The sequence below is a fragment of the Hevea brasiliensis genome, chromosome 7 (genome assembly GCF_030052815.1).
Source record: "Hevea brasiliensis isolate MT/VB/25A 57/8 chromosome 7, ASM3005281v1, whole genome shotgun sequence".
In the NCBI taxonomy this organism is placed as follows: domain Eukaryota; kingdom Viridiplantae; phylum Streptophyta; class Magnoliopsida; order Malpighiales; family Euphorbiaceae; genus Hevea; species Hevea brasiliensis.
The window spans coordinates 3,721,900-3,749,524 of record NC_079499.1 but is presented as its reverse complement, the minus strand read 5'-3'; the positions used below and the strand labels follow the sequence as shown (position 1 = coordinate 3,749,524).

General features: G+C 31.6%; 2 protein-coding genes and 1 pseudogene across 5 annotated transcripts; 1 reads left to right on the top strand and 2 right to left on the bottom strand.

Moving 5' to 3' along the window:
• Positions 1–9,424: 9,424 nt before the first annotated feature.
• Positions 9,425–11,190, bottom strand: LOC110669505 (putative potassium transporter 12; annotated as a pseudogene).
• Positions 9,425–20,456, bottom strand: LOC131181478 (putative potassium transporter 12). Its single transcript, XM_058149760.1, has 5 exons — positions 20,040–20,456; positions 18,710–18,915; positions 15,299–15,353; positions 11,259–11,374; positions 9,425–11,165 (listed from the first exon to the last, which is right to left on the bottom strand). Exons 1-4 carry the CDS (start codon positions 20,084–20,086, stop codon positions 11,329–11,331), a joined length of 354 nt encoding a protein of 117 aa, XP_058005743.1. The 5' UTR covers positions 20,087–20,456; the 3' UTR covers positions 9,425–11,165; positions 11,259–11,328.
• Positions 20,457–22,519: 2,063 nt separating this feature from the next.
• LOC110635349 (serine/arginine-rich splicing factor RSZ21A) lies at positions 22,520–26,952 on the top strand. Of its 4 annotated transcripts, XR_009149988.1 has the most exons (8): positions 22,520–22,644; positions 22,950–23,063; positions 23,731–23,819; positions 24,147–24,369; positions 24,504–24,530; positions 25,091–25,213; positions 25,544–26,260; positions 26,464–26,952. XR_009149988.1 is itself a non-coding variant. In XM_058149757.1 (7 exons), exons 2-7 carry the CDS (start codon positions 22,975–22,977, stop codon positions 25,548–25,550), a joined length of 558 nt encoding a protein of 185 aa, XP_058005740.1. In that variant the 5' UTR covers positions 22,520–22,644; positions 22,950–22,974; the 3' UTR covers positions 25,551–26,952. The 4 variants fall into 4 exon arrangements, 3 of the variants coding, with proteins under 3 accessions (XP_058005740.1, XP_058005742.1, XP_058005741.1); XM_058149757.1 differs by having other exon boundaries at positions 25,544–26,952; XM_058149759.1 differs by lacking the exon at positions 24,504–24,530 and having other exon boundaries at positions 24,147–24,357; positions 25,544–26,952.
• The last annotated feature ends 673 nt before the right edge of the window (positions 26,953–27,625 follow it).

The following is a 27,625-nucleotide window of genomic DNA, read 5'->3' as shown; positions in this document are numbered from 1 at the left end:
TCGATGCTAGTGTATATAGCTTATATTATGACCATGATGACATTTGCACCACGGGAATGGAAAAAAAAAAAAAAGGAGGAGTGAAAGCTCAATAAGCTCTACAATGTCCAATCAATGGATGGATGAACGATGGGGGAATGGAAAATGAAATGAAATAAAATTGGCTTTTTGCTTTTTGTTCGCGCGCATTGGTAGATTATTCTCATCCTACAATAAATGAAATTATGGGAGTACGAAGAGCTTTTTTTGGATAAGGACAACAATTGGCAAAAACGTTATTGTGAAATCGATAATTTGCGAGTTGTTAATGTTCTCAACTATGATGGGTGGTATTGTTTACGATTGGTGTGATTCTTTTTCTCATGTTTTTCCGTCTCGTGACAGGGTGGGCTCATGCCCCTGCTCAAGCTACGTTTTCCTTTCGATGCTATGGAGTGGACTCTTTGTATCTCTTCTTTTGCTTTAATGAAATCCCATTTATTATCAAAAAAAAAAATATACCCATTTTTTCAAGTTGATTTGATTTTGATTACAATTGAAATATAAAAATTTATAATAATAAAAAAACTTAACTATTAGCACAAGTGCAAGTTAACTCTTTACGTAAAGGTTGAAGTAATGTGAGTCGAAAATATCTAAGTAGGATGTTAACTCACGAGTTATCTCTATTCAATATCAATAAACCCCTGATACTTGTAAGAGATTTAAATTCATAACCTCAGTTTTAATATCAATTGTAGGATTTAGTACTTATCACCGTGTTAAAAACTTAATTTTTTAATAAAAACGCAATTCTAACACTTTAACGTAATAGATCAAGTTTCATGAACTGAACGAATCTGAGTAACATGCAGACCTATTGAACTATTCTTACTTACTGTCAATAAATTCAATGTTATTAAATCAAAATTTTTTAATATACGAAATAAATGGGCTTAAAATTCAACACAAAATATCTATTCTACAATTCCTCTAAATTTTTTTTTAAGCCATCATTTTTATTTAAGATTTAAAATACTTGTAATAGCAAAATTATCATATAGCAATGGGAAAATAAAAAAAAAAAAATACATAGAGAAATAAATTCACATGCTTTAGGGAAGAAAAAAGTGAAACGAAGGGTAGCACAAGGTTTGATAATTGATAAGAGAGTTGTCGGTTCATATAATTGAAGCTTTTTATAAAGCAATGGCCACAAAAGCAGCTTTAAAGATAATTAATAGTCAAAATTTTGCTTTGAATACCATCAACTTGACTATTGTGCTTTCTGTGATACCACATACCACTAAATTTTATAATTTAAAAAAAAAAAATCTTAAATTGGACCACTTCAGCACCTTTAAAAAACAATTTGGGTTATTATTATTATTATTATTATTATTATTATTATTATTATAGCTAAATTAAAATGATTAATTTATAAATCAATTTATGGGAAAATGGACATATTGACAAACACATGCTCACCTAACAAGAAAATAAGTGTATGCTATAATAAGGTTGAATTGAAGATCTCCTTTGAAAAAAAAAAGTGTTTTTTTAGCTTCCAATAAAAAGGTATTTCCCAAATGATGGGGATTTTAATTAAAATAATTAATGAAATTATTTATGATAATAATTTGGATTAAAATGCTATACTTTGAACATGGTAAAGCTTACATTTTTTGTTTGATTTCAAATTCTATTGGATGTTTATAAAATTTTTTCTAAAAAGTAAAACATACTCTTTTGACTTATTCACACACAATAAGTTTGACTTTTGTGAATTTAAGACCCATAATTAAATTAAATTAAATTAAATTAATAAGTCTTTGAGAATATTATTATAAATTCATATAAGTCAAAGTCTTTGAAAATTATATTATGGTTCAAGGATTCTAGATACTTGACACACAACCAACCTTAGAAACAATTATGTAATATTGATATTGTAAATTTGATTATATTTTTATTTCTTTTTTTTTTAAATTAACAAAATTTCTATTAAAATTAATGAAGTTTTAACATATAAATTATTGTATTATTAAACAATTTAATTGCTCAAAAGAAATATGATAATATAACAATAAAATTTTCTAATTTTATGATAATTCGTTTATTTTATAAAAAAAATAACTTATATATAAAAAATATTTTTTTATAAAAAAAAATTTAAAAATATTTTTCATACAAATATTTTTTATTATTTAATTATAATATTAAATAATAATATGTATTTATATCGTGCATGTATAAATATTTTCACATTTAAAAATTAAAAAATAATTTACTCTTTGCAAAAGATGGGGTTATTTTCTTAAAAAATAACTTAATTTTTTATTTTATGATGAAAATATTTTCTCTTTACATATTTTTTTAAGTGTTTCAAAAATTATAAAATATAAAAAATATTTTATAAAAAAAATATTTTCCGTAAAACAAATAAAATCTTAATTATTACTTATATTGAACATAAGTGTATAGCTGGTAAAACCTAATTAATATATTAATCTAAAATTTCATTCTCAAATTAATTTTGTTTTCTTAATAAATCATCATATTTTCTAAAACGCCCTCTTATAAATCTTAGACTACTCGAACTTAAGACATAATAATTTTAACATAAAGTATAATATCACTGAATTAAAATTTATTAATAAAAATTAAATGTTACTGGTAAAAGAGCATAACTAAAATTGATGAAATTGACTTACTTGTTTGACATGGAACTTAAATTAGAGGTGAGGTGGAGTTTATTGGATGGTGAAATGAAATCCAAGATTTGGGCATTGTGGATTTGATTTGAATTGCTAAAATCACTAGCACCACAAATTGGTGAAGTGGGACAACATGGGATCCCCTTCAAAACTTTCCCACTACCCCACCTACCTAACCTAAATTCTATGCTTAATTATTTGCTCACTTATTTTGCCTCCATTAATGAGATCACCTCTTTTCTATAATTTCTTTATCAATCTCCATAATATTAGCATTTTATTGAAATAATATAATTAATAATTGAGATATTAAATGTTTATTTTAATTATATGTATTTAATATAAATTCAATTTATTATAAAAATCAAATTGATAATTATTATTAAATTAAATATTCGTATCGATATGTATACAATTAATAATGATTAAATTCATTATCTATTTATAATAATCATAAATTACTATATAAAATATAAAAAATTTAAATTTTGGTGGTAATTTTTAAGTATATTTAAAATATAAGAACAAAATCTCTCCAATATATATAAAAAGTTAAGTAACATATAATTTCTCATTATACTAATGGTTCAAAATAATGATCTCATGATGTAGAAAATGAAGATTTAAATTTTTACTTTAAAAAAAAATTAAAATATACACCATTGATTAATTAAAATATATTAGAAAATATTAACATCAATTATAAATTAAATTTAATATATTTGACTATAAAAATATTAGAATAAGTTTTTAAATTTTGTTTGATATATTATTTTTATTTTCATTCACAAGGTATATCAAAATTAATAAATATCTCTTTATTTTTAAAAATCAATAATTTAGTTCATATATTTTAATTTCATCAATCTGAAAAGAAAATACGCCGTTTTTTAATATATATGGAGAAACTTTTAATTTGATATAATACAAAATATAAAGGTTACACCATTTATTTTTACAAAATTAGAGGACATATATATTAATTTTAGTGTGATTCAAAGGCGAAAAAGTAATTTAATTATATATATATATATATATATATATATATATATATATATATTAAAATGACAATGATAAAGAGATGATATTAATTACATCCAGAATTAATCAAGATTTTAAGCTTTCCATTGTGTTTGAATTGGAAGAAAGAAAATAATGGGAGAAAAATAAAAAAATTAATAATAATGAGGGAAAAATATATATTTTTCTTTTATATTTGGATAGTGAAAGAAAAATATAAGAGAAAAAGTTATTTTATAAATAGTAAAATTATAATTTTATCCATAAATTAAAAATAAAAATTTATATAATATAATGATATATTTATAATTTTATATATTTTTCGGCTACTTTCTCTCCATTTTGGAGAGAATGGAGAGAAAGTAGAAGTGGATAAAATAATTTTATTTTTCTTTCAAATTTATTTTTCTTATTTTTTCCCTGTCAAAACACAAAATAATAGAAAATAAAATTATTTTACTCTCAAATTTTCTTTCTTCTCTTTTTTTTTTCTCTATTCAAACATAGTGTTAGAGGATAGGAATGAAACATCTGGAAAAGTCCAAGGACTGAAAATTAAAGCATCGCTTTCATAACCTAAAAAAAGACTCGTGCAAACAACTAAAATCCAGAGGCTGCCGCTGCCCACACGTGCAGACCTCTCTTGATCCTTCATAACCATCTTATTTATTATTATTTTTTTCTATATAAATATATATACATTATTTTCGTGATTAATTTTGTTTTATACATGTGAGTATGAGATGAGTCAGCACATGATAAAAATGTGTTCAAGATAAAACTAATAAGAAAAATGTGTAAAATAAATAATATTTTTAATTTTTTTTCTTTTTAATAATTTTTAAATATATATATATTTAGAATAAATTTATGTTTATATATTCAGATATATTTTAATTGATAAATATTGAGTTTATTTACTCCCTCTTATGAGAATTTATTTTGTTTCCATTTTATGAAATTATAGAATATAATTTTTATTATTTTAATATATTATAAGGTGCTAATTTTATCTTTAATAGAATATTAAAATTTAGTAATTACTAAATTGGACTCATTTAAAAACTTATAGAATCGAAAAAATCATCACTAAACTTCTGTTTACTTTATGAAAAATATTTTATAAGCTACTCAAAAAAATAGGTTCAAAAAATAGTTTCTTTATTTTTATTTTTTAGATTTTGATAATTTTATTAAAATATAAAAATATTTATATATATATAATATAAATATATATTAATAATTTAATATTATAACACACTTTCATGAAAATATTTTTTTTAAATATTTTTATTTTTTCACAAAACAAAAATAGCTTAAATAAAACGTGCTTTTCATATATTGATCAAGTCTACTGCTTCATCATATATACATACATACATACATAACATGACAAAGGAATGGAGCATGCTTTTCATCTATTAAACAAGTCAGCTGTTTTCTTAACACAATCAATACCTTTCATAATAATTATTATTTTTTATGTAAGTAATTTATTTTTTTAAAAATATAATAATACTATAATTTTTTTTTTATTAAAAAAGAAATTAAATAGTATGTTAACTTCAATTAATTTACGCAACCTTTTAAATAAAAGTCTTTTCCCCACGAATTAATTTAAGATTTAAAAAATAAAATTCATTTGTTGAAGCTTTCAAGAATGCGAAACGTGTAATTTCATTATATAATGTCGTGGACACAACTGCCTGACTTCGATTTTTTTTTATTATTTTTAATTTATTCATGAATACAAAAAATATAATTATTAATTTTTTTAAAATAAAAAAAAAAATCTGATTTTATTGGTTTATTAATATAAAATTAGATGAGTTTCAAATTTTAATTTTTTTTTTCTCCACTGGGTAAGTTAAGGACAATTAAAGCCAAACATGAATAAATTAAATTTATTGTTTGTGGCGGTCAAGAAGTATCAGAGAGCTGGAATTGGTTAATTAAACATTTAGGAAATTATTCAATCAAGCAAGCAAGATATTTTGGACCGCCATTATTAATTGTTAATTAATTAATGATGGTCTCCCTAATACCCCATTAAACACCTAAGCTAATTACGTAAGTGTAAACTTAATTAAACTAATAATCTAATAATTGAAATTTGTTAATAACGAGGAGAGATTACATTTATTTCTAGTGATATATATAAATTAATCCATAGGGGGGTATGAATTGCCCATGTTTCTTATAAAAAATTGTATAGAAGAAACTTGCATTGCATGGTTGCCAACCTCACTTCGCACGACACACACACAAGATGCTAGCTTGTCACAGACTTGGTCTCACAAGCTCATTTAGAGGATGCCTTTATTTATTTATTTATTTATTTTCTGGTTTTAATTTAATAATATTAGAATTGTTGTTAAAAGCAGTGTCGAATGGTTGAATTTAATTAAAGATTAGAGTGTCCCCCCAGCAAGAAACATATCCCATTTATCCCAAATCCATAAGTGAAATGCTCCTCCAATTGGACCATTTTACTTATCTTGATAAATATTCAAATGAATTATGGCACTAGCATCATGGGAGAGGAGACTTCCCCATACCTCTTCCCATGGGCATATCCTGTCCCTCTCACAAGTGACATCAATTAATTTAATCTTCCAACTAATACTATAAAATTTCTGTCTTACAATGTAAACATATTAAACAAGTCAAAATTTAAATTATCTTAGTTATTAGAAGTTTAAAAATTAAGATTCTCTTATAAAATAATATATATTTTATATTATATAAATTTGATTTATAGAAAAATTGATGTGTACAAAGATAATGGTTAGCATGAGCTGAGTTTGTGAGATGTGAATGAGGCCTATATTATGAAATTGTAGACCCACTACCTCATAGTCCCATTCAATAATTCTCTGAACTTAAGGACCCCTTTTGATGCTTGGACTTCACCTAATAAAGTAATTGCCTTTCCTATGCCCATCCCATGGATTCTAATTTCAATGTTCCCTCTCTCTCTACTCAATATTATTATTTGAGTATATATATAATTTTAAATTAAATTTTTTTATTAAAATTTATATAATTAAAATTCATTTATTTTATAAAAAATAACTTATATATGAGAATTATTTTTCATTCATTGAGTGCAAAGTGTTTTTACATTTTAGGTTCCATTTATTTTATGAAAAATAATTTTTTTTTATAATATTTTCTACATATTACAAAACATATAATATTTTCACATATTTTAACATTTAGAATACCATTGAAAATTGATCAATAAAAAATATTTTTTCTAATTAAAAGAAAAACTAAATATTTTTAAGAAAAAAAGAAATAATAGAAATATTTTCATAAAAAATATTTTTTAGAAAACATTTTTCATGAAAAATATTTTTCATATATATGTCATTTTTTACTAAACAAACGGAACCTTAATAAGATTATAAAAGTCTAAAAAATTGAAAATTATTTACTATTTTTTTAGAAATGACTTATTTTTTTTTACCAAAAAATTATTTTCTGTTAATCCATTTTTCTGAATGCTCCAAATGGAAAATATTTTCTATGAAATAAATAAAGTCAAAATGTATATGTAATTGAAATAATAAATATACAAATTTTTATGTAAATATCAAATTTAAGAATTATTAGATTTATTTTTATATAAGGTTCACTATTTTTGTTTTTGTCAAATGCTAATATCATTTATTGATAATGTATGAAAATTGTAGTTTTAAAATTAATTTAAAACAAAGATTTCCAGCCTAATTTTAAATTTCAACTTAATTAAAACTCTGTTTGGTAATAGCTTTTAATGTGACATTTAATATTTTGAAGAGATTAAAATATTATCTCTCTTATTTATACTGTCATGTAACATAATATTTATACTAGTATTTAGAGATTAAAATAGTGATTCCTTTTAGTTTTTAAAAGTTGATGAAGTGTATTGATTAGAGTCAATAAGATTAATCGCCATTTTTATATTTAACAGCTAATTCAATAATTATTTTTAACATAGTTAACCATTAACAGCTAACGGTTAGTAAAATAACTGCCAACCACTAAAATAACTAATAACTACTAAAATAGCTAATATTATCCAACAAGTCTAAATGAAAATAGCAAATTCACCTTATTTGAAATCACTGTATTTTTCTTTTCATTTTAGCTATTTGAAACTCTTAAACTATAAATAATAGATTATATATTTATATTCAAAGTTAGATCCCATTTAAATATTCTTGAAATCACAAAATATACACAAAATTTATTTGAAAATAAAAAAAGCACTGAATTTCATTGAAATTGACAGTTTGCTTATTAGTAATTGGCAACTAATTCAGTAATTAATTGTATGGCTTATAATATAAGAGGGATCAGAAGTTCAAATCTTGAAAAAATATAAAACATTAAAAAAATAATTATTTTTTAATTTTAACAATAACTTAAAATTAGAGAGAAAATAAAGTAACAAAGGAATAAAATTGTATATCAATTGAAAAAAATTACATATTACTCTATTTTTTCATTTGAACTTTTTAAAATAATTTATAAAATTAAAAGTAAAATAATAATCTTAAAAGAAATAATATTATTTTTTTATACAAGAGAAAAATAACTTTTTTTTTCTTATTATTCTCAAATTAAAAAAATAAAAAATATTTTTCTTTCTTTTATTTTCTTCTCCCCCGTTAAAAGAGAGGCTTAGGCTTTGGCCTTTAGCCACTATCCAATAGACGAAAATAATTTTTTTTAAAAAAGACATTAAATAATTTTTTTTTAGACCGAAAATGTAATATATTAAAAAAAAAAAGTGCACTGCGGAGTGCCGACTGACGCTAGCTCAAGTCAGTGTCGTGACCTAAAAATTGACACTACGAAGGACGTGTATGAGTGGGTATTTATTTCACATCTCTTATCATGGATTATGCAGCCGTGCTTAACACGTGGCATATTTCGATGGACCCACCAATCATGTTGTCCCCATTTTATGATGCAAACCACTCAATCCCGCCCCCTATCTTTTGCTCTTCTTTAGTCTGTCATCCCCTCTTTAGGAAGAGTCCTAATTTCCAATTTTCTTGGTATTCGTCAATCGTCACCCGCATGTTACTTTAGCCAGCAAAGTAGCTTTACAACAAGTAAGAGATTCCAATGCTAAAAGATCAGAAATTCTAATAATCCTCTAAACGACAGGATGATCAACATTATTTAGAGCAATGGCATCAATAACTCCAAAACCCCTTTATTGATAGACTGTAACATCAAAGTTAGTTTTTATGAGAGGAGATATAAGAGGTCCAAGAAGCTTTGGCACTGGAGAGATGTATTGGAACATGAGCTTTTAATTTATAATTACTATTTTTAAAAATTTCTTATAAAGATTTATATTGTGCGCTTCTTATTTCATTAGTAATTCCATATCAAGTATCTATTAAATGTTCTTTTTTGAAATAATAATATCAATAATGATTTAAAAGAAATTATTTTATTTAATTAAAGGAAAAAAAATTCATAACAAAAGAAAATATCTCATTGTGAAATTAAAATTATTAATTATTATTGGAATCTTAATCAAGAAGCTGTAGAGAAGGGGTTAAACAAAATGCAAAATATTTCCAATAATATCAGTTGTTTTTATTCATCAAGGATTGAAGAATATATATATATATATATATTCATTTTCATTTATAAATTAGAAGACATTTTGTTTTAACCTATTAGGAGGACATCAAAGATGCTCAATAAAGAAATGATGACAAGCTTTAAAGATCTCTACATATGACATATTCTATAGCAAATGGTACCTGTTGATGCTGATACTTGAAAGAATCGAGTGCTTGAGGGATAAGAAAGCGAAATGGCATTGCTTTTCTTGCCTTCACTTTTCAAAGATCAGACAAGAACAAAAAAAAAAAAAGGAAAAAAAATTGACCCAATGCCTGAAACCCTTTTTTCTACCACAGATTTTGATATGGAGTCCAGAAATGTGCAAGGAAAGTAGAGTAAAAAAGGTACCAATTTCATCACCATTCACGAAAATGGATTTTCGGAGTCAAAAAGATGTGTCAAACTTTGCAGGGTTCAGGTTTAATTTAGCTATGCATCCAAGGCTGAGGAATGAAAGAAATACCTTTTCTTGAGGTCGCATTTGCACCATTAGCAGATTGCTCCATGATATTCCATTAGGAATTTTCCTTCAAGATGAAGGTGATTTAGTTATGGGTGACAACTGACAAGAAGAATATATTTGGAGGACAAATCCATCAAGAATTCCACACAAAAGCCGCAAAGGCAGAGATGCAAAAGTTCAATGATTTCTGATTTGCTTCCTAAAAGTTCATTCAGTTTTCACAGTGGCCGCAATAGGTGGCCAACAGCAACAAATTGCACAAAAAAAAATCCAATGAATTATACCATGCATGTCATCCCAACTTGCAAGATATTCATGTGAGGTACTCACGTTGTGGCTGCGCTGCCTCTACAATTCTTCCTTAAAGAATGAATGTAAGTAGCTAATGACCAATTTCTTGACGAAAAGGAATTTTTCTTTGCTCTCACATCCCCCATGTGCAAGCAAATAAGTAAATCCTGAATCCCTTGCTTCTTTAAGAGCTGCAAGCTCATACCCGCGTGCTCCAGACTTGGGTCCTCATCTGCTCACATGACACTAAAAGGCAATGCTAAGGAAGCTTCTCCTGAAATAGAAGTTCTGGTTTCTGCTGATCTTTGGTCCTGCACCAAAGGAATCTTTAGGTCCTCAATCCCATCACTGGCTGGGGCTCCAGAATCCTTTTGACATCACCGAAACACTATGCAAGTCCAACTCATTCAAATTGCTCTCCAAGGCTCTCCAAGGCAAAGATCTTAAGACTCCCTCGGCAAAAACTTTTCAAGGCTTTAAACTAAAAATTGCTAATGCATGATGATCTTCCTTCCTGACATCTTTGTAACCATGCTGGGCGACACAGCGGAACATATGGTAGTCTTTTGGACAGACTCTTTAGAAAAGAAACCTCTCCTCTTGATGAACCACCGGGACAGGAACATACTTGATGCAAACAAATACTAGTGGATTGCTGGAAGGCTCAGTAGGAACTGCCCCAAGATGAAGGAACACAATGGACAAGCTCATTGTACAAATCCAATTCCAGGAACTCTTAAACAGTTCCCAGGATGAAACCAAGCTAATGCATGAAGTCCATAGAAATCTACTCCCTTACCTCACTCTGGTATTTCAGCACACTCTCATAGATCTAAATGTACATCACACAAAAGAAATAACTAGCAAATACAAGTGGAAGCCATCCACCCTCTCTGATTTTTGATAGAACTGAAATATGAGCGAGAAACATAAAGCCAGAAACTAATTTGTCCGCCAGATTAGAAGAATTACAAGTGTCACTAAAGTGGTGCTCACAATCATCAGACCGACTGCAGCTATGCCAGCAAGTTGAACATGAATTGCAGTAGGAATACCTAAAATTAAAGCCGACAGGATTAGTTACTACTGTTCATTCAACTCCTCCCTTGTAAAAAACATTATGGCATTATATAGTATTTAAAACTCACTTGGTTGACCATATAGCATCAGAAAAGTTCTGAAATTGAAACTCATTTGTCACCAGCAAACACCATAATATCACAGGGCAATCACAGTACAGCGGAGAATATCAACAGGTCTTCCCCTGAAAAAGAAAGGGAATAGGATTCTTTCTTTTTTTGGTTGGGGGCAACTGGGAAGGAAGGTGATGCTTAAAGAAAAATAATTGAGAAAAGAGAAGCACACGTCCAGGGTAAAGAAAAATGTAGAATATGCTGTCAATTAGATGTATCAATCAAGCATATTTATAACACATACCAATATACAATTGCAAATTTGCAATAGGTCTTAATTCTTACACATGAATTTTCTCTAGAACTAATTATTAAAAAGTCTATTGTACCCTTAACATTTTATTTTTACTTACTACACCATTAAACTGTTATTTATTGTAATCAATAGGCAAGATTTGCCTCACTCATCAATGAATAATTGAATGTTCAAGTTGAAATAAATAAATATCCCACGGGGCCGCAAACGCACACAAATATAAAGTTAAGTAAATATCCCATTAATCATTGTTGGGCAAGGAAAATTGTGCCTATCAATTATAAAAATAAAAACTAAGGATGCAATAGGTTGATAATAAAAATTATAATGGCTGACACATTGAAATAAAAAGCCAGAGGTGCAATAGTATCTACCAATTAGTTCAGGGACAAGTTTATATATTTGGCTATTGCAACGTTACTTTTTTTTAAAAAATAACAACATAATGTCATGTGAGATAAATTAGGGTAAATAAATCAATAGAAAAACCTGCATGGTTTACGACTCTGTATAATTTCCTAGCATTTAATTCTAAATGCATAAAAAAGATTGCTTTCTAGGATGGAGGAAAGAAGAATATACTTAATTAGGGGTGAGCAATGAGTTAGTTCGGTTCAATTCCGAACTAAGCCAAACCGCAATAACTAAACATGTGAAGAAGAGAATTACATGAACCAAGCTACTACATAAGAAAACTAAATGGAACTGAACAGAAATTTTTGGTTTGGTTGATCGGTAATAAGGATCCAGAATTATAGAATGCAAAATTTTCATATCAAGTCCCCAATTGCAAACAACCCAACATGAATTCACATTAAAATCCTCCATTGAAAACAACAGTGCCACAAAGGATCACCATTTTCACTTAAATTTTCAATTATTTATAAATAAAAAAAAATAGATGAACAACATTGAATTAAATTAACCAATAGCGAGGGGAAAAAATATATTTCACCTCATTGTTTCACAGCCACCTCACAAATCAGAAATTAAATCAATCCAAATAGAACTCACTTTTAATCTCACTGTCGAGCACAATACCATTATCAAGTTCTTTGTGATTCAGCTTTGTGATTATGAACATGCATACCATTGCAAGGTTGAGACTGCTTTTGTTTCTCTTGAATCCTTTGAGTTTTGGATCCAATGAATCCTTCAAATTTTGTTTCACTTGAATCCTTCAAGTTTTGGATAATCGAAGCAGCAGTGGTTCGTGGATAGTATGATTCTGTGCCGGCATAGAATCTGCTACCGATGGCGTTGCTGTCGGCTGGAGAGGAGTTAGAGTTGATTTAAGGAAGGAGATTGAAGAGAGGAAGAGAAAGATAAAGTGAATTGAGAAAAGGAGGGAGAGTAAGGTCTTGAGAGTCTAAAGAGGATTAGAGGAAGTCGAGAAAACAAAGAGGCAGAGTGCAGCTAAAAGAAAATTAGGGCTTCATGCCTTCTAAATGGTGTAGCTTTATATATATAGGTTCAGTTTGGTATTTTACCTTAACAACCAAACTAAAAAATTGAATTCAATTGGTTCAGTTTAGTTAATTGGTTATACCTGATTATTGCTCTCCCCTACACTTGACCATATGCAATGGCAATATCTGCAGTGCTCCAAACGATTGAAACCACAACTATGCACATAATCATTAAAAAGTAATTTATTGACCCATCAGCCTCCTTGAGGTGTGAACTATTTTCGGCCTTGGGGAGCATCCAAGAACCAGAGACTGCTTAACACATGAAAATGTAGCAGATATCATTGCTTGGCTGGTAATCATGGCAGCAAGGGTAGCTATGGCAAAGACTGGCCAGAACAGACTATCTGCTTTTTCCCAAGATTCGGGAATTGAAAGTGCTAAAATGAGCTCTTGATGTGAAACATATTTATATACTATGACTTGAAAAATGTCAGGGATTAAACGATACCAGCATATAATATGAAGGAAAATATCACCTGGCACAGAATCATAGAAAATTCTACTTGAAGATTGTGTTTCATTAAATATAAAGCCTGGCCCATATAAAATACTACACAAGGCAATCTGTGGAAGCAGTGAAGAATAACTGAGGCATCCATGGGGCAATTCTTCAAGAAAGATATAAAATGAAGCTCTGGCTAAAGAAACCTGTATGGTTTTTACACAGAAATGCCCTAGATCAGCAAACATTGCTTCAGCTCCAGCAATGACAGATAAATATGTTTTATCATTTAACAGATGTCTTTTCTTTCTATGATTCTATAGGCTACCTTAAAGATGGAGATACAAAAAGTTATTTCTTATTTGGTATCAAATAAACAGAAGCACATGTCTTTTCAGTTACTATGTGCAACACCCAATTAACAGTAATTGAGCATAACAAAGCATCAAGTGAATTCAAGCAATGCTATAACGCATGACATAAACAAAAAAATTCTCCAAGTCACTAAGCATCTCCAAAACGCTCCCACATGAACGAGAAATGATAAGCTAAAAGCAAAGGAAAACTGGACAGTATGCTAAGGATCATGAAATTCCAATGTTAGAGCAAAACTGTTGACAACTTCAAACAAAATCAAATTAAAGTTTATATCAGCTTTACCCAGAGCCAGACTGTTAAGATGAATATTCCTATGGCTCCTTGGTGTTTAGATTAAATAGCAAGCCAGCTTTTTAACCCATAAAGACAAGTTAAAGAGATCTTTCTGGTAGCAAGGAGGCTTTCTAAGAAACTTTTGTCCAATGGGGAATCAACTTAATATTATTCATATGCAAGAAGAATTCATCAACCATAAGAGAATATATGTAGAATTAAGGTTCAGAAAAGTGTTTAATTTACCAAAAAAAATTATAGCCATCCTAACAAATAGAATCATAATGAATGATAAGTCATTAATAAGTAATGACAGTTCCCTACAAGATATGTGAGAAAACACACGCACACAAACAGATGAATTACTAAGGGAAGACATCTGTTAAGAAAGGGAAGCAAATGGATGATGAGAATATCAAAGTCAATTCAGCTAATCTACTGCTGATTGTTTAAGTCAATGTCTGAATAATGCACAGAAAGCAACCACCAAGAACCAACCATGGATCAAAGCTGCTCTTCTTGAAGAAGAGAGAGATATAAGCAGGACTGAATGCCATCAGGACAATAATATCATGCATCACTAGATTGTAATTCCAATAGAAGCCAAGAGAAGAACCACAAAGCGAATACAGGAGCAAACAGGAAACTCACTTTCCTATTCCCAAACCACTGTATGCTGAATGAAGCCACAAGGATGATGATTGAGACAAAAAAAAAAAAAAAAGATTATAGGCTTCTGGGGGCAAATTTTGATTATCAGTTTTGTTTGTATCACTATATAATTGCTAAAGGAAAAAAAAAACTAATTGATAGTTATGGCCCCAGAATAACATGGATCGGATATGTCTTGACAAGTCTTGCTAGTTAAAACTTAGAACACATTATGTTGCGGAATGAGGCATGTTTACTGTTGACAGATTAGCTTATTTAGGCAACCATGTGAATTCATAAACAAAAACTTTCTGACCAATACTAATGGCATCAGATTTGTCTATTAACTGTAACCGAAAATCCAAGGACCAACCAATATCCATTGATAGCTGCCCAACTGCCACAACTTTGAATGTAGATATTTCCTTGTATGAATGCTCCAAATTTTTAGTTCTTTTCTACAAGAACTCATCACAAATAAATCATTTATACATATTAAGCAGTTGAATGAAAAGAAATATACCTACTTGTGCCAAATCGAGGTGTTTCACCCTGCGCACCACTAATAGCAGACATCACTGCAACAAATAAATGTGATACTTAAGCATTAGTTACATCTCAGGTATTTTTTATTGATGCTATTCTTTTTTTTTATATCAAAATAATGTCGCACATTGTTGGAATACGTGGCAGTTAGCAATTGGACATTCGACTTTCAGAGACATTGATAGATACAGACAACCAAAAAAGAAGTTCAGAAAGCTTTTATCTGCTAACTACAGTAAAAAGAAAAGAAAAAAAAAAGATTCTAGTCAAATCAACAGGAAGAAGAAGAACACCACATGGTTTGTGCATTAGACTTTCAACTTGGAGGTTTCAAACTCAAATGCCATTTGGTATGGCGCAGAAAAGTTTGTGGGATGGGAGAGGACTATCTCCATTAGGTAGCTGAAGGCCCAGTAGATCTCCCAATGAACAACAAAAAACAACAGAAGAAAAAGAATATTTTGGAATGTATAAATATTCCTCACCATCAGTGGACATGCAAGTCAAATGAAGATAACTCTGTATAGAAGTGTCAATTATGATTACACAGCATTCCTGATTTATCCATTAGGTCACCTGGTTGGTTTGTTGCACATGTAAATATGCAAGAAGGAATCCTCAAACTCTTACACTGGATATAAAAATCATTCAGGCTTTTTCCTAAGAAGTAATAGCTTAAACATTTTGAGATCTTTGAAATATGTGCAAGAAACTGTAGACCTCTTTGGAAATCTCCTAGCTATTAGGGATTAACACCTAAATTCTTGAATAATCTAAAGTCCCAATTGGTAAATAGTCAGTCAAATTCAGGCAATTGTACTGCCACATATTATTATGACCATGGAACCATAGTTATTAAAGGCGCGCCTGAGGCACGTGTCACCCCATTTTTGTTGCCCCGAGAAGTCCAATGAGTTTTGTGCTTGAAGCTGCCCATTTGAAGCCCAATTGGTGCGCATGAAAATTGTCACCTTGCATGGGACATGCGTGGAAGGACTTCACGTGAAGCCTTGAGAGAATTGCTTTGCATAAGGGTTCCTTAAATGGGACGTGAATTGCTTGCATGGGGTTCCTTAAAAGGGGACGTGAAGCTTTGCATGGAGTCCTTGAAGTGGACGTGGACTTTGCATGGGATTTGATTCACGTGAGGTTTGTGCATGGCCTTGCATGGGTGTAGTTCACGTAAAGAGCATTTGCATGGTGGATTGTGGTAAGTGGAGTTTACCACGTGGGGGCCTAAATGGCCTAATTGCATGTGATGAGCACATGAGAAGCCATGCGGCTTGGAGCTAGATGACCCAAGTGGGCGGCACATGGGGTGTTAGTGGAGATGAACACTCACATGGGCTTAGTGGAGTACATGTGGCGTGGTGGCAAAATGGGCCAAGTGCAGCGCATAAATGGAGCCAAGTCCATTAGTGGGACATGTGGCGTGAAGAAATTGCAAGCCTACTTTCATGCATGAATTCCCAGAGTGACCATGCACATGGGACGGTGAAGGGGTCTCATGACCATCACATGCAGCCCATAAGTGGGACGTCCACTTTCCATTGTATTTGAGACATGCACAATGTGAAGATAGAAATTGGCATAGTGCGGCACATGGCCTTGACAAGTGGCCAAGCGCATGGGATTGCTAGGTGGCTTTGAGATGGCACGGCAAGTGGAGCTTGGGAGGCCAATTTGCATGGCTAGTTCAGCCCATGCAACGTGAATATTGTGGAGGGAAGAATCCCGCCCAATGAAAGGCCACTTGGTGGGGCCGGGGCATTTGAGCGCCCAAAACAATTCCCTTGCCATTTTGAAATTCTCCAAGCGGGAGATAGGTGTCCTATGGCAGCCGGTCCTCATGTCCTTCCATGTATATTTTATTCATGGTTTAAAATTGGCCACACATTGGCTCTTGGGAGAGGCAGCCGTAGCATGTAAATATAGAGGGTTTGTTCCCTCATTTGGGGTAGACGTAGAGTTTGAGTGAGTTGAGCGGGAACCACCATTTGTGAGAGCTTTGAGAGAAAGCTTTGTTTTTCCTTTAATGGCAATTGTATAGCTTTGTAAAGGAATAAGAGAAGTAGTTTCTACTTCGGTTAACTCTTGCTTTTCTACCTTTCTTGATGTATGTTTAATACGCATGGATTGTTGTCTTTGTGTTGATGCGGCTGGCCATTTGATGATGGTTGTTTGAGGCGCATTGTTGAGCTTTGCTTGCGTGAGATTGTTGCTTGCCTTGGGTGTCCTTACCGTGAGGTTAGTTCCTTGCATGAATGGTGACTTGTGGTAGCTTGTTGCGCATTGATGAGTTTTGAGCATTGTTATTGTGCGTGAGTATCATTTGTTGTTGCTTGCGTGATTTGCTTGTGATTGTGGTGATTCGGCCATTGTTGGGTTTGAGTGTAACCATATTGCCGTGTGACTCCTTGGGGTTGAGTTTGGTATTGTTGAGTGTTGCCGTGATCCTTGTTTAAGGTAGGCATTGCCACTTGTAGCCGTGAGGTTCTTTGGGTAACTTGGGAGATTGGTTGTCGTGAAGAACTTTGGGCGGCTTGAATCTTGGTGGTGAGAATTGTTTGCCGAGAGGTAGCACTTTGTGTTGATGGTAGCTCATTGTGTGTTTGGGTTGCCGTGAGCCATCCTTGGGACACTCGGAGTTGGGGTGACTGGTTTGCCGTGAGGTTCTTGAGTTGGGGTGACTTGAGTGACTCATTGTGGAGTTCGGGTTGTTGCCGTGTGAACCTCTTGGTATTGGGGGTCATTGCCGTGAACTTTGGGTGACTCGGGTTTGGTTGTAAACTTGGTGGCCGTGAGGTTCATTGGGTATCCTTGTTTGTTAAATTGTCACCGTGAACCTTTGGTGTGGGATTGGTTGCCGTGAGCCTTGGTGTAAGGTTGGTAGCCGTGTGATCCTTGGGACAATTTGAGAGGCTGACTTGTTGGAGGAACAAGTGCCGCACGAGTTTGGGAGGTTTTTGGATGCGAAAAATTTTCCCCCGTGACACACGCCTCAGGCTCAAGGCTCACCAGGCTAGAACCTCAGCGCCTTATGCGCCTAGGTGTGCGCCTTTGTTCCATGCACAAGGTTCTGGAAAGGCATGCCTTCTTTATTTCCATTTTTAGCGAGCACTTTCATTGGCAAAATGGATTACCACTTCAACTCAAACCAACAAACCTAATTCAAGATATATGCCAAAGGAAAAAAAAAAAAGCATCACATTTATTTGACTTTTATGAATTTTTAAAATTTTTCACTTTTGCGCCTCACCTCGCTCAAGAGCGCTCTTACGCATTGCGCCTTGCGCTTAGACTCCAAGACTCCTTGGTGCCTTAGTGTGCCTTAAGGCTTTAATAACTATGCATGGAACACATGCACAATTTGGTTCAATGTATAGACCTGATATAGCTGGAGTCAGAATACCATCTCCTATAACCATGGAAGTTCCCATGAGAATCAACAAGAAGAGAATTTTTTTCAAGGATGACTTCCTCTTCAAAGTGTCTTTTATGTTTAAGGTCCTTTCCATCTCTGCAGTGGGCAACTTAAGCCTAAGACTTGAGATATGTTCATCAGCTGGCTGATGATCTGACAGCATACTACCTCTGCATATCTACAAATCAGTGAGTACAGAAAAAAATGTTCGCCCTAATATTGATGTGTTAATAAATTTGTGAAAAAAAGATCTTCATATTTCTAAGAACTCTTACCTTCCCCATTATCATTTGCTTTAAGCGCTACAAATACATATTTTGCTAAAGGAATGAGAGCAATTGTGTACATTACTAGTGATAAGGCCCCCGAGATATCAACTTCTAACTCAATGGTCACCTTACTGAATACATCAGCAAAATCATATAAAGGGCTTGTGCCCAGGTCACTATACAACACTTCCAGTGTTTGAAAGGCAAATGCAAGAGTGGTCCAAGTGGAGAGTTCCTAAAGCATTAAAGAAATAGAGTTGTGAAAGACACCAAATTTCATTGAAACTAATTTTATCAATCGTAGTTTTGAATGCCAGCACACCCTTCTGAATGCCTTGTACTTATAATTGGGACTAATGCAACCTCTTCACATTTCAACTGTTTTTCAGCGAAGCACTATCAACATGGCTAATGCCATGTGCATAAATCACCTAAAATATTATCCACACCATAACATAAGACAACGAAATATTTAAGTTTCAAATTTTAACGTTGTTGCTTAACCTGTATACAATCTTCAACTACTGAAATTCCCAATGCCCAGTTGATGACACCACATCCTACCAAATGCTCGCTAAAATAAATGAAGAATTAAACCATGCCAAACTTTGTAGATTGCATAACATGGTCAAGACCTGCTAAGCAAAACCAGGCTAGTTTGAATGCTCTTTCCCACTTGTAAGTCTTTTACACGACGCATTCCAGCTACACTCAAATCATACAAAAGGATATCAAATTCGCAAAGAGTAGGTAACAGAGTTTATGTGAGTTCCAATTCTTTGTATCTCAATATACTAATGGAGGTTTTACCACCTTCACAATTTGTCAGAAAATTAGAAATACAGAATCTCAAAAGCAAATCTACTTGTCCATTTTTAATTATGAACTTCAATTTTCTAAAAAATTACCGTAACAACTCAATGAAATACATAAATTCAAGGTAAAAGATGATACGAAGTGTTCAATATGTCATAGAAATACAAAATCTAAAAGGAAAAAACGATGATTACTAATATAGGTATTACCTTAGAGGGGTGAACTTGAGCAGCAGCAATCTACATGGTTTCAACATCAAAAGAATCAGCTCTCTTGGGCTTCTTCACCATCCTCATCCTAATGGATCCATACCCATCGGTACTATCATTCTTATCAAGCAAAGACCGTGGAGGTGACTCTGGATCCACGTCATTCCCATCCACCCACCTGGACTCTGCTACTCCACCACCACTGTAATGACTAGCTAGCAATCTAACACTGTTCTCTTCAATTCGATCTGGCGATCTCCCTCCATCTTCCCATAAAACCCCCTCAAAACCCACTTCAGAAAAACTCAAATACGTGCCCACAGACACTATCTCTCTGTACCTAGAGTTTCATCTTATGCAGGGAAAATGAAGAGAAATTCATCAAGGAGAAATGAAGAGAAAAAGAAAGAAGCGAAATCAAATTTGTTTGGATAAATGAGGAATATAATTTTTTGGGTAAATTATTATAAGGTCCTTAACTTCTCAAAATTAATTATCCAGTCCTTAATTTTTTTTGAAATCAAAATTGTCTCCTGTCAATTTTCCATCTTTCGCTTTCTTAACTTTCAGTTTACTCCATTGATCAAAATCTTTCGGTTTAGGATGGTAATGGGTTGAATTTTTATGATTGTTTTATCTGATTGAATCATAATATAATGAATTTAAGTATTCTATAATCGGATTCGGAATGAATTTGGATTTAAAAAATAATACTGCGATGAGTGGGAGTCGAGTTTGAATTTTACATATTGGGTAGGGTTTACATGAATACTTAATTAAATATAAAATATATATTTTTATAATAATATTTATAAATTAGTATATATTTTATTTTATATAAAATGAAATTTAAATATTTTATGAAATTATTAGATTTTAAAATATAAATTATTAATTAAAATAATTTTTATACAAAATATTAATTAAAATATATAAAATTAAATGGGTTTGGATTTTTTTCGGGTAATAATAATTGAGTTTATGATATTTTGAACGGATTTAGAATGAGTTCTGGTTTTAATAATATTAATCAGATTTAAATAGAGTGATTTTCTCGGATATCCTACCCGTTATCATCTTTACTCTGTTTATCATTTCGGTGAAAACTAGGGTAGAAAACACGCTTATAGATAACAAAATATAATCAATTATGTAATTTTAGATGATGAAAAAATAATTTAAAAAATAATTACTTTCTCAAGTGAAATTAAAAAAAAAACTTAATAATTTTAAATTTTTATAATTAAAATATGTAAAAATTTAAATTAATTTTTGGGAAAAATTAATATTTAGTTCTTATATTTTAACAATATTAACTATGTAGTCCTTATGTTTTAAAAATTATATTTTTTAATCACTTATTTTGCTTCCATTAAACTATTTAATCTCTTCATCAAATTTTTCGTTATTCATATTATTCAAACTACTATTTAGTTGCTCTATTTTATGAAAATTAATTAGTTGATCTATATATTTTGAAAAATACTATTATTTTAGTTTATCTATTTTAGTGAAATTAATTAGTTAGTTCATGTATTTTAAAAAATATATTATTGGATAAAAACATAAAATTTTCTATATGGATATTAAATCTGATATTTTTTTAATTTTTAATTCTTTTGACATCATTTTTATGTTTTATCTACTTGAAAATAATTTAAATTGATTTACTTTTTTGTGTAGATGATTTGTACTATTTTAATCTATAGATGAAAGTAAAAGAGAGAATGAGGGGAAAAAGGGTGTGAGTACACAAGGAAAAAAATATGAATAGAGAATTATGGAAAGATAAGAAAGAAATAAGTGTAAGAGAATTATGATAATTTAGGTATAAAAAATAATTATGAAACTAAATAATTAATAAAGTTGAATTGAAGTGACTAATTAAATGTTTTTTTTTCAAAATATATAAAATATCTAATTAATATTACTAAAATAAAGAAATTAAATACTAAGTTGGTAAAAACTAACTAATGAAAAAATTGATGGAATGGCTAAATATTTAATAGAAGTAAAATATATAAATTAAATAATATACTTTTTAAAATATAAGAATAAAATAATTAATTTTGTTAAAATATAAAAATTAAATAATAATTTATCCTAATTTTTAATGTTATCAAAGATATTAAATCTTTTTAATAACAGCAGCACTAGCAATATTAAACTAACCTTATGCTGTATATTATAAGTCTTTTTATATTATTATTAGAGTTATTATTAAAAAAAACTTTAAAATTAATTTCTTAAATATATTAATTAAAAATTAAATTTATATATTTTAATAATAAAATATTAATAATAAAAAATAATTTTATTTACTTTTTTTAATAATGATCTTTTTCTAAATATCTTTTTTTTTTAACTTGTTCGAAATAACTAACCATAACATCTGGGCTCACAATTGGGCCCAATATGGGCCGATTCCAGCTAAGACCAGATTCACTGGCAAAGAAAAAGAATTTCAAGAATCCAAACAAAGCAACCCATATACAGAACACCGGCTTATTTTTAGGGTTTTGAGAGCTCTGCGATTCGCTGCAGAGCTAAATTTGATCTCTCTTTGGTCTATTCCTGTCCTTGAAGCCGAGGGAATCTGCTTGAGGTAAACTTAATCGTTATCCTTATTTACGCACACTTAATATTCTTGTTTGCTTTATCTGTTTGTTTGCCAGTTCTCTTTGCAAACCCTAATCGGTAAATCAAAACCGCTCGTCTCCAACACATTCTCTTTGTATTGTTATATTCTTCAAGAACAAAAAAGATTGTTATTTTGTGGGTTTTCTGTATTATAAAATTCGGATACATTTATTTCTTGATGGGTCTTATCTTTTTCCTTTTCCTCGAAATTATTTTCTCGAGCGAAATCAAGCGGAGTTTTTTTTTTTTTTTTGCGAATTACGTTGCTAGGTTGGTGCATATTTTGGATGTTATAATGGCTCGGGTTTACGTGGGGAATTTGGATCCGAGAGTCTCAGAAAGGGATCTCGAAGATGAATTCAGAATGTATGGTGTTCTTAGAAGGTAATTTACTAGGGCATTCTTTTATGGGTTAAATTTGCTGGTGCTAAATGCTTATTGTTGTCTCCTCTTAATTATTATTATTATTATTTTTTTTGGGTTAATGCTTATGTGTGTTTATGCCTGAATTCTCTTGATATCAGATTTATTAGCTTTTATTGTTTGGGGAAATTGTAGCATTTCAGACCCGAGACATAAAGGTGTAATATCCTTCGTATAAGTTGTTGTCAGTTGTGATTTAGCCATTTACGTTACCAAATTTGAAGATTGAAACAAATCATTTTTGGCAAAACTCTATGGCGTTAATTTTTGTAACAGGTATCTAATAGTATTGTTGAATGGGTTCGTTGTGCATGTTCATGTTTTTGTTAAATGCTGCAGAGCTACATCAGGCACCTGAATTATAGTTTTGATGCTGGTCATACTCTGTTTTGGATTTCCATTTTATTTCATGTTTTCACAATTGTTTTAGGTCAAAGACTTACAATGATAGGCATCGGTAACGTACTCCCGTCAAATTTATGTTTGGAAGTCAAAGACCTGCCTATATTCTCCCAACTGGGGGTCAAGGGCTGGGGATGTTTTGTGGTATCATGTTGTTCATGTTCAATTTCCTATACAGGATGATATTAACTGTTAATGGTTGTTAATTTGTAATAAAATTATGCAGTGTGTGGGTTGCACGAAGGCCACCAGGATATGCATTTGTTGAGTTCGATGATCGCAGGGATGCTGTGGATGCAATTCGTGCATTAGATGGTCAGTATAGGAAGATTTTTTGCTCTTTGTTATTTTTGTTGGTTTTTCTTTATGTTACTTTTTTTCTTTTGATAATTTTCTTCATTCTGTTCATTCCATCCTTTGTTTATTGTTAATTTTTCATGTACTTATTTCTCTTAAAGACATATGCTTCTTTTTTCCTGCTTTATGCTGGAAATCATTTTGATTTATGTGGTGAGAGTTTTAATTGCTTCTTTTTTTTTTCCCTTTTATGTTTCATGGTAGGCTGACAAATTTTATCAGAGGACGGACCTCTATGAAAATTTATTTTGGAAAATTCTGCTAAGATGCTAGTTTGTTTTACAGGAAAGAATGGGTGGCGTGTGGAGCTTTCTCATAATTCCAAGAGTGGAGGCCATGGTGGACGAGGACGTGGTGGTGACAACTTGAAATGTTATGAATGCGGTGAACCTGGTCATTTTGCTCGAGAGTGCCGCTTGCGCATTGGGTCACGAGGTTTGGAAAGTGGGCGTCGCAGAAGTCCCAGCCCACGACGACATAGGAGTCCAAGTTATGGGTATGGACGCAGGTTTGTCAAGCATCGCTTTTTCTTCTCTCCTGGCAACTACAAACTGCATGTGCTACAGCCATTTTATCACTTATAGTTTTGCTTTTTTTTTTGGTCCCCTTCTTCTTCTTGCTGTCTTCCCCTTCCCAATTCAGGAGTCCAAGTTATGGGTATGGGCGCAGGTGCGACAAATGCATCTATCTTTCCTTTTCTTTATTTTTGTGTTCCTCCCAGAGGCTCCAAACTGCTTCTGCTATGCCGTTATATCATTTTTTTTCTTTTTTCTTGCTTGCTTTTTGCATTTGTTTTTAAGAAGTCACAAATAAATGTTGATATCTTAAGTAAAGGGCTCATATGTTTTTATGATGAAAGGGAATTTATTTTATATGATTATGATGGAGGAAAAATTATGTGAAAGTTATGTCCTCTAAATATATGTTTACCATAAAGGAATAATTGGTAATTAGTATGCTAATGTTTAGGAGTAAATATTAATGCACCCAAATAAAACATCTAAAGCTTGCATGAAATAATCATGTAGTATATATGTTAAGGAGTCAAATCTCAGATCTTCTCGCTTTGAATTGGACTGACACAACTTGCCTTTATTGTGTTTATGCACTTTTTCTTATTTTAGCTCTTCTTTCTGCATCAGTTAATTTCCAGTTAGGGAAAGATACTTATGAGTAACAAGATTTGACTATTTACATTTGCTGCTTTTCAAAATTTCTCTGTGCTGCAGGAGTTATAGCCCCCATGGTAGAAGATCTCCAAGACGCCGCAGCCTATCACCTCACCGTGGTCGCAGTTACAGCAGATCCCCTCCATACCGTCATGGCCGTCGTGATTCACCTTATGCTAATGGGTATGTACTGCTTCAATTTATAGTTATTTGGTGCCATGTGTTATGCAGCATTGCAGCTTACTTTGTGATGCAGTTGTGTTGATGGTATTGTGAACTTGATACTTTTACCCTCCAAAAGTGAAGTTGAGACTTTTGATGTTCAATTAGTAATATGAAAAAAAAAAAAAGGTTGAAAGGGGAATCACAAAATTTTCATCACTCATGTCTGCCAATTGGTTTCAATTGTTGGTTCTAGACCTCTTGCACATTTTTATTGATTTTATGAAGAGTTGTAATTTGTGAGATACCATTACATATATTCAGCCATATGTGCTTGTGTTGTCTTTGCAGAGATTAGGGCTGGAAGCCGAACTGAAGCAAGAATGGAAGGACATTAAAGGAGGCAATATATGCTATATTGTAGTTCTAATAGGACCCGTTGATATTAGTTATGTTCTTGTCCTGACAATGAGGTTTGTTAGAAACTTGGTTTGGATGGCTTCATCGAAGTGTTTTGTGCCGCTAAAGAGTAGGACACTTGTTGTTGGCTGGCTTGCTGTCTCAGCTGCTTACTGAATCTTGGAGGTCTCTTTCATACTTTAAATTGCAACCTTATTGCTTTTTATAATGCTTAATCTTGACTTATTATGGTAGTATTAATCTGTATGGGGTATTTGTTTCTAAAAGATTTATGTGTTTGTTCTGAGGTGTGGTTTTCGGCTAAAACGGCATCGTTTCACCTCTTACCGCACATGGTTTTTCTCCGTCTCTGCTTCTCTGCACGTTATCTACTCATCGCCCCTGCATGTTATTGAGCTTGAATCACATGTTGAAATTACAAATGTTCAGAAACTTGGTTGTGTACGCCACTTTTACTGCATTCTTCTGCAACAGAGCTTGTGTTTTATTCTACCTCCGACCCTGCATATTATTCAGCTTGAAGCACATGTTGAAATAATGAACGTTCGAAAACTTGGTTGTGTATGACACCTTTTACTGCATTCTTCTGCAACAAAGCGCTTCTGTCCTACCTACAACCTTTGCATTTCCGCTAGCTGCTTCGAAAAGGTGAAGCTGTTTATTATTGTCCCCATATCTGCATATCTGCACTTCATTTCATAGTGTTGCTTATTTGAGTAGCATTGAACCTGCAATGCATCTGTCCTTGTATGGTTGGCATCAAAAGTGTCCTGATCTAGCATAGATCTCGAATCTTTATCGATGAGTTGAAGTGGTATGATGCCTTCTGGGTACTTATTTTTCAAGTACAGGTGAATGGCTTCAAGTATATATGGAAGAAATCCAAGAATGTTTTTCACCATTTTATAGTACAAGACAAATGGCTATATATGATGGGCAATCAGGGAATGGTTCTAAGATAATTCTGCCCAAAATTGTTTCAGTGGTAGTTCCTCCAGAAAATTTCGTTGCGATGGTTTGATAACTGAACTTGATTTTCAACATCCCCGCATGCTGTCATTGATTGTTCTCCTCATGAGTGTCACTAGATAGAAGCATAATGGTTGCTTTCCAAATGATGGTAAAAGCCAAAATTACTCGTCTGAGTGTTGGAGTTCATGGAATACCATTTGACCGTGTGGTTGCTAAGGACTTGGGGCTTTTTCTTTGTATATTTTTTTCTCGTCTGACTTGAATATTTATTATCCTCGAATCTGTTACTTTTCTTGTCATGTAACTCAACAATTCGCTTTTCTTTGGTTGATAAAACAAAGATGCGATGACAGTAGTTTTTGGTTTTTTGGTTTTGCTGTTGTGGTTTAGTTCATATTATGTGGTAATTGTGATTATGTGAAATAATGGTAGTTGGGATTGGACTGTGCAGTCCTTCCTCCGCTTTAATGGGAATAAAATCTTCTTTAGTGTCAAGGGATGCTCGTTTCCCGCGTTATTTTATTTTGTTTTATTTTTTAATTTCTAGTTTTTTTTTTTTTTTTTAACTTACTATCCTAAAATACGAATAAAAATAAAAATAATATGCTATTTATTGAAATATAAACACGAATTTTTTATATTAATTTTAGGTTTGCATTTGTTGGGTGGATGGGTCTACACGCGGTTACAGTCGGGAATATCCGCGGGGAGAGTGGTCTTGTTTGGATGGATTTAGTTTATGGGCTTGATCGTTTTAGAACTGGATGTAGGAAGCGAAGGGAATGACGATGAGAGGAGTGCCTTTGTTAACTAAAAATGAGACGTGTCGGACAGACAAGATCCCCTGGCACTAGGATCAGCCAAGGATTGGGTTGTCCTCGGCCGATACTGGGAGGCTTGGCTGGCCGGAAATAGAAGGGAGAAAGGGGGAGGGACGTAGGGGACGAAGGGGGGAAAAAGAAAGAGACGTGGGTCAAACTTGTTCAGCCGGCTAAGCAGTCTACTAAAACTCTCTATGCTACATAGTTATTAAGGTCTGTT

Excerpts from the sequence above, each read along its gene's own strand:
- LOC131181478 (XM_058149760.1), bottom strand. The coding sequence starts at position 20,086 with ATGTTGAAACCATGTAGATTGCTGCTGCTCAAGTTCACCCCTCTAAG. Across the intron at positions 15,354-18,709 it reads TCTGACTCCAGCTATATCAG|TGATGTCTGCTATTAGTGGT; the intron begins GTCTATACATTG and ends TATTTGTTGCAG. Across the intron at positions 11,375-15,298 it reads CCTCGATTTGGCACAAGTAG|GGGAAGACCTGTTGATATTC; the intron begins GTATATTTCTTT and ends TTTCTTTTTCAG.
- LOC110635349 (XM_058149757.1), top strand. The coding sequence starts at position 22,975 with ATGGCTCGGGTTTACGTGGGGAATTTGGATCCGAGAGTCTCAGAAAGG. Across the intron at positions 23,820-24,146 it reads TGCAATTCGTGCATTAGATG|GAAAGAATGGGTGGCGTGTG; the intron begins GTCAGTATAGGA and ends TTTGTTTTACAG. Across the intron at positions 24,531-25,090 it reads AGTTATGGGTATGGGCGCAG|GAGTTATAGCCCCCATGGTA; the intron begins GTGCGACAAATG and ends TCTGTGCTGCAG.